The 7,562-nt window shown below is 44.2% G+C and overlaps 1 protein-coding gene across 1 annotated transcript in view; it reads left to right on the top strand.

Moving 5' to 3' along the window:
• LOC104617961 (E3 ubiquitin/ISG15 ligase TRIM25-like) overlaps positions 1 to 4,128 on the top strand; it is a gene marked incomplete at its 3' end in the record, with an annotated part of 5,356 nt that extends 1,228 nt beyond the window's left edge. Inside the window, exons 2-6 of the mRNA XM_010283417.1 lie at positions 1,283 to 1,378; positions 1,946 to 2,179; positions 2,295 to 2,317; positions 3,508 to 3,644; positions 4,098 to 4,128. Coding sequence (XP_010281719.1) covers positions 1,283 to 1,378; positions 1,946 to 2,179; positions 2,295 to 2,317; positions 3,508 to 3,644; positions 4,098 to 4,128 — 521 coding nt within the window. The remainder of the gene's footprint in view (positions 1 to 1,282; positions 1,379 to 1,945; positions 2,180 to 2,294; positions 2,318 to 3,507; positions 3,645 to 4,097) is intronic.
• Between the last annotated feature and the right edge of the window lie 3,434 nt (positions 4,129 to 7,562).

Below are 7,562 nucleotides of genomic sequence, written 5' to 3'. Positions count from 1 at the left end.
GCCTTTGCGTCCAGCTGCTGTCCTTGAAACGCTCCAGAATCAGCCGAGACCGAGGGGATAAAATGCAGTTGCTATGCTCGCTCACTGCCTTGCTTTTGAAATTTCTGAGAGCCCAAGCAAAACACCCCGCAGCAACCCAGTGCGTGGGCAGGGAGCGTCGGGCTCGCTCCGGGCCTCGGGCAGGTCCCAGCCCCCTCGGGCATCGGCAGGAAGCACCCTTCGCAGTTACACGTGTCACAAATGAACTTCCTCCCCCAGGTTATGTGTAAAAAATTCAGGGCTGCCAAACAGAAGTGGGCTGTGTGGCACAGTAGCCATTTCCTTCATCCCTGGAGCTGGTAAAAGAGCATCACTGCCCTGTCTATGGGGAAGCCATCTCCATGGGTAAGCAGAGATCTCGGCTGCATATTCCTCTTTTTTTTTTTTTTTAAACAACTCCCCAGGATAGCCAGGGAAATCAGGAATGTGGGTCTTCAGGATGAGTTATAAAAGGGTTTTGGTAGGAAGGAACCTCAGTCAAATGTTTCAAAATTTAAAACTTTCCAGCTGTGACAACTATCTCATGGAAAACCTAAGATTTCTGCCATCATTTTTATTAAAGAAATGTGAATCTGGCAGCTGTGTCTGCCGTGGCCATTCATGGGTGCTCGAGGTGTGAAAACACTGCTGGAGGCAGCCAGGAGCAACCAGAACCATTCAGACACTGTCTAATCCCTGAAGAACGAGGTTTAATGTCCCCTCTGAAATGTGTTACTGTGCAGTATAACAGCACTCAATGATCATGATATCCGTTAAAATAAACAGCTGGGTGAGTAAGTACCACTGTTTTGCTGATCTTCAGAAAAGATGGTTACTTATTACCTTACCCTCAGATCCCACAGCTGCTGACAGTTGTAAAAACTAAGGATTTGGATCTCCTTAGGCACATGTGAGGATTCTGGCAGGAACAGAGCTTTCACAGATAAAGTGAGATTTATTCATTTAAAGTGAAATTTACTTATTCAAAGGGAAAGTTGCTTATCAACCTACCACATACAAAGTTACACATACATAAAAATCAAACACTGACTGGAAAGATTTCAATTTCATATCAGTTTTCCCGTTATGCCCTATCTTTATGAGGAGGCAAGTGAATGCAGTTTATTATAGGACTCACTGGTGAAAGTGGGCAGGTAGAAGGTGCCCATGCCATTTCACCAGCTCCGCAAACTGCCAGCCGGGTTTCAAGCTACCCATGCTGCTTCCCTGCCATGAAGTTCAATCCTGTCTTTCCTTCTACTAGGGTAAACTCTCAGACACGGTGGCATGGCTGCAGGAACGTAAAAATGCTTTAGCTACTGCCCTAGAAGAGCTTCAGAAAAGCGAGAATCAGCTCAAGGTTGGTACCTAGATCATCGCTAATTCACAGCAATTTCCTCTACAGTTTCTAAGAAATAAGTGATGGCAACTATACTGTTAGAAGCAGATGAATAGAAAGAGATATAGCTCAAAGCAGGGGTGTAAGAAACTGCCAGAAGCCAAGCTGTCTCACAGGCTCCCAGCATAGCTTCACAGGAGGAGCCAGCTGGGAGACTCCACCGTTTATTGTGGTTGCACAGGCCAGGTTGCAGGACTGGCAGACCACAGATTGTACATACCATTATATATTTTTTAAGTTTTCTATCTGTTAAATAAAAGAAAAATAATTTGAGTCTACAAGTCGTATTTTCAGTGCGTACTGATACCGTTCTCACATTGATAGCTGAATTTTATCTGATCTTGTTACTATAGCACGATAATTTTCATAACCCTTTGTTTAATCAGATATTCTAAGCAAATGCTTATTGTCCACTTCCTTCTAAAGCCAGTGCAAAGGATAGACACAATCCTAACTAATAAACAGAAACACTAAGCTGAAGTGTTGGGTTTCTGAGGCAGTGCACCATTTTCTTATCTGTTCCTCTAGACCAATACGAAAACAGTGACTTCTCAGCTGCAAAAGCTGTTTGAAGACATGAAGACAGAGATGATTCAGAAAGAGAAGAAGATCCTGAGTGACATTCAATCCAATGAGAAAAAATATCTGGCAAAGATTACCAAAGTGAAGAAGGAAATGGAACAGAGGAGAGATGAGGCTGCACAGCATCTTCAATCTTTGCAGAAGATGAGAGAGCAACCAGATATTTTCATCTTCTTTAAAGTAAGCAGTGGTATTCTGCTTTTCTTCATGAATATGCTTATTTCTCAGCAAGCTGCCCTTTCTGGAAATCACACTAACAATTTTTTTCCTTTCTTTTTGGCAATCCTATTTGTAGGAATTTAAACTGGCCATGGAGAGGTATGTTCCACCGGAAAACACTTGTTTTCTTCTTTGAAAAATTATGGTGTTGATAACTGGGATCAAACCCCACTGCCTGTGCCCCTCTGTCTGGGCACCCTACGCTGCAAAGCTGCTCCCTATTCCAGCCAAGCCACAGGGCACCATGTCCACACAATTAATGAGGATGGGGAGATACCTGCCTGCTGTTCCAGTGGTCCCTTTACGTTTCAGTTTCCTTGGCTGCTACATGATTGCTGGATTCTGATGAAAACCACTGGCTTTTATTCCCAGAAAAATGTTTTTATTAGAGATGAACCCATAGGGTTCAGTTTACAGCAACACTCGTGGATGTGTATTGGTGACACTCCTGCACATAAGTCCCAGTGAACAGCCTTTGGCTACAGAGGTAGCTGGCTCATTTCACACTGATTTTTGCTTCTGCTTGTGCACAAGCTTAATAGCTAGACAGATTTATTATTCTTTCTCTTGCAAGTGATACATTAGATTTATAACTTATAACTTCCTAATTGACGCCTGGGCGTCAGCTGTAATTCAATGGTGCAAAACCACACCAACAGTAAATTACAGATCCACAAGAGATTTTTCTGCAGCACTAAATTCCCCAGACTCATGAAGGGCGAGCTTAAGCATCTAGCTGGATTTTAAGATGTCATCTCTGCAACTTGTACAAATTAAAGCTGAGTTTGAACTTGGATTGTAAGGATAACTTTGAATCACTGGGTACCTAGGGGCTGTGCTGGCAGCAGCACAGTCCATTACTCACAGCTGTGCCGCAAGTCAAAATCTAGCCTGTGGGATCAAAGTCATTTTCCAGAAGCCTGGACACCATTTAATATGTTTGGCATTTTCTTTCTATCATGACGGCGGTTGTGCTAGAACAGTAAGAGCCTGCCTGCAGCAGGTCAAAGCACTATTCGCACAAGGGTATTAGCAGAATGCTTCCCCCTTTCTTATTTTCAGCATTTGAAAGTTCCCATCCAGGTTTGGTAAGCAAAAAGCATTGCCAAATAAACAATAACATATAACAATTGCAACTCACTTAACCTTATCAGAGAGCTGTTTACCTGACGCTTCATGTTGCCAAAGCACCCTCCTCTTTGCAGGGTCCTTCCTAAGGAAGTAGTTGAGTTTGTTAACTTTCTAACATGAAATCGTTTTCCTTGGTGAAACGACTGCCTGTACCCTAGGATTGTGAGCCAGAATTTTGGCATCAGTGGGATGGACGTGGTGGTAGTGCAGCTGGGTCAGGCCAAGATTGACCACTACCGACGCCTGACGCGGGACTTCATGAGTCATGTGGACTTGCTGCTGCAAGGTGTGCACGGTGAGTGATCTGCCCCGACCCTCCAGCCACGTACCGCTGACCCTGAGCAGAAAACAGCGAGCCATGGGGTTCAGTGAGCCGGGCTGACGGCTGCTGAACGCCGACTCCTGTATATGGGCAGCGTGCGTGGCCTTGAAGGGGCTGATGAGGATTTGGACAGCATCTTTGGAGAGGGTGAAGGGGGCAAAAAGACTGTTTCTGGGGATAACAAGGAAGAGGTCTGCTCCTAACCAGTGTAACGCCAGCTTCTCCTCTGTCTCATGTGGATCCTGCTCCCACCTACCTCACGAGTCTTTGGGTGTTCAGTCATGCTTTTGAGAAACATCCTCTTCGCTTGCCCAACCCCATCCCTACCTAGGTTTATCCCCGACCATGAGACCCAGGGCACAGTACCAAGTCCCAAACTTGAATGCATTGCCAGCTTTGTAAAACATTCTTCTCCATTTTTCTTAGGTGAACTCGCCAACCAAATTAAGCAGAACAGGTAAATCCTTTTCTTTACTTACAAAATGTTCCCTGCAAATTTCTCCAACAGTTACTCATTTAAGGACCCTGTGGTCTGTGCTCCTCTGCTTCAGTCTCGAGGAGAGCCAAGCAGACTCTAGAAGGCTCTAGGACCAGGATGAAGGACCATCTCAAAAAAGAGAGTCATATCTATTCGTGTCTCTTATTATTAACAAGATGCGACTCATGTTTTACGAGGCAGTAACATTCAACACTCTTTTTTTTACAGTGCGGCTTCAAATACTGATACCTCTTCAAACTGTAAGTGTTCAAAAATACTAGTTACTCCTCAGGACTCTGGCCTGGCGCTGAGAGTCTTGCAAAGAAAATTTTTCACCTAAAAACGTGAACAGTACTTTGATGCATGCCTCCTCTCTCCTTGCCAGAGGCGAGACCAGCAGGAGTGCAGACTCAGGGTACAGTTCTCAAGATCTACAGTGTGCAGAAATCTCTGGGAACTCACCAGAGAAATCCTTTCTCTCCAGCTTGAGGGAGAGACTGGGTTTGCTTCAGTGCTCAGTGAAAGTCTGAGCCTGCTCAGAGGAAAGACCATGGAAGGGTTCCCACCAGCTGAGCAGGAGCTAAAGCAAACCCAGTGCCTGAAAGGATTCCCAAACAAATCCAAATGCTGCAGGAGATGTTAAATCTGTAAACAGTATTTCTCTTCAGATAGCACTAGTCCAATGCTTAAATAGATTTCTGCTGGGTATGTTGATGCATCTTCTCTAGAAGCTTTTTTGAAGAAAACTTATTTAGAATTTATTTGAAAGTTTTTTATATTTTTTAATTGCTGCAACTAAAGTTTAATTTGCAAACAAGTTTTTCTTAATTCATAAATTCAAGAGAAAATCCTACTTTCTTCACCACTTTTTAATTTTTGGAGGGGAAAAATACTCTCTTTCACAAGCATTTCTTAGGGATAGGTTAATGATAAAATTTTACTTCAGAAGGGATGTGTTTGAGAACAGCTGTTCAATGGGGTGGTTGAGGACAATGTAGTCTTGCCCTAAGTGCCAATGTATTTGTTTTACCAGACACATTTAAAAAACCAGGAAAAAATCTTGTTTTCTTTTTTCAATAATTCATGTAGCTGATAATGGATGGAGAGCTCAAGAGGCATGCGGTGCAGGTAAGTGATTAAATGGAGTTTTAATTACACAGCGCAGCTTAACAATACAGTTGCTTTCATTTAACGTAATGCTAGCCTCAAATCTAGAGGTATCTTTTAAAATCAGTGTACGTGGCCATTTATTTGTCTTGTGAGCTCAGTCTTCTACAGATGTATTAATGTCTGTGTTCTATACAGAACCAGACAGTTACTCAAAACAGGGGAGGGAGAAGAAATATTTTTTCTCAGACAATGCAAAGCTGTACTTGGAAGCAACTGTCAAATATTTTATTAGCATAGCAATAAAATATTACTTTAGTATTGCAGTAAGTGAAGCTTTTCCATCTTGTGTATTCCTACAGCACAAAACCAAGTAAAAGGACCAGCACGCTTCAAGTGGTAGATGTGAGCAAAGTGTATAGTTCACATATGCCCAGAAGTAAGGGAGAGATGAAAAAAGAAGTCAGATCTGACATGGAAAGAAAAACTTAAATATTGTCCAAAATACACTCTAATAATGGGGACCTGCCAAGTGTCTTGACCTCCTCTGCATACCTCCTGTAAAAGCAATTCTGTAGCATATGCAAATTTAGAAAAGAAGTTCTGAGAGTTAACATGAACATAAGAAAATCTCTAACTGCTGCTGGCTTCCAAAACTGTGGACTGTGTCATCCCATGGTACTAATGATACTTGTACTATTAATTGTGGTGACTATATTGTCATTATGTGGTTGGATAACAAAATAAATGGCTCTAGATAACAGATAAGCAAAGTTGTCTGATTTCATACCATCACCAGGAATTGTTGAGAGCATTGTTTGTGGATGGCTGCAGTAGAAAGCTGTTCAGGACCATGCCTCAGATTTGGATTATCACATTTAACACAAGTGACGTTTGTAGCAAAGAATCCATTCTCTATGATTCTATGATTCCATGGACACTGCCAGGCAGATAGGCTCACTCTGTGGCTGTAGGCTGCCCCATGCCTAGCTGTGGTTCAGATCCAATACGCAAGTTCACAACCTGGGTGGTTCTTCTCCAAATGATAAAAATATTCAACTGCAAAACAGGTTGCCAACATAAACATTTTTAAGAAATAAAGGCTAAAGTGCTTCTATGTAAATTAGGATTCCTGGCTACAACTCTGTCACTTGTGATAATCAACATATATCTAACTGCACCGACTAAAAACAATAAGCATAGCAAAATCCACCTCAGACTTAGACTAACATCTCCGTGGTTTAAACGGACTCGCCAAGCCGTAATGGATCCTCAGCCCTTGCTCTGCTGCACATATCAGTTGTCAGTGTAACAGATAGTGCGTGGCCAAATTTTGGGAGCTCAGCAAGTAGCTCAAGGTGACTTTGCAAATATTCCCTACTGCTCGAAGCCAGCAAGACACGAAGGACAGCTGCTCTCAACCCCTCAAATGAGGCAAAAGAAATGAGCCTGTCCTTCGGCACTTTTATTACCTGGGCTTCTCTCTGGCTGCCAGGTAGTTATTGCTTTCACCCCAGGTGAAGGAGCCATGACCAGCCGACGCAGTTCAGTGCTGCTGCTGCAGAAAGCAAGTTACTGCACTGCTGCAAACCGCCACAGAGAGCGAGAGATTTCCTCAAGCACGGTATTTTAAGTGACTCCCTCCCCTGCCATCTCGCAGCACATCCTACGTTGACTACACTGAGGAAACGTCAGCACCTCTGTAGCCCCTTCTGAAGGATCAGTTTAGCATTTCCTCAGTGAAATCCTCGTTGCAAACGTGTATTCCCCGCGCTGCCGTGGGAGGACCGGAGCACGGCTCTCCTTGCCAGCAGAGGGAAAGGGCGAGGGGCAGCAGCATGCTGAGCAATTCCCGCACTGCCAGGCAGCTGCCCTCACTAGCACCTTTCTGGAGGTATGACTACTCCCTTGCCGGCACGCAGTTCTCATTTTTGTAACACCGTTTCTGACAGCCTCGGAGAAGCCACGGTGATATTTTCTTTCCCCAGGCAGGATGAGGTACTGACTTCACCCTTCCTCCAGTGCCGGTTGTCAGCTCCCTGAACCTCCGAGCCCCCAGCAGAAATGTCTGTGGCCCGTTTAGGGAAGGGTCCTCCCTGAAACCTTCACCGCAGACCATCCGGCTCTCACGAATGGAGTCAGATTCACAAGAGGCTTTCAGAAGGGCTGGGAGCAGTCGAGAAGGGAGTACGTCTGCAGCAGGCTGGGTAAAAGCCCTTCGTGCTTTACGGAAGAGCTCTGCAGCGCTCACCAGACAGTTGTAACGCTGCCTTTGAAGCATCAATCACAGATAATACGGTATCACA

Source organism: Phaethon lepturus, unplaced genomic scaffold (assembly GCF_000687285.1).
Source record: "Phaethon lepturus isolate BGI_N335 unplaced genomic scaffold, ASM68728v1 scaffold13840, whole genome shotgun sequence".
NCBI classification, from domain to species: Eukaryota; Metazoa; Chordata; class Aves; order Phaethontiformes; family Phaethontidae; genus Phaethon; species Phaethon lepturus.
Note: the sequence above shows the minus strand (reverse complement) of the source record. Positions and strands in the feature narration are given on the sequence as shown.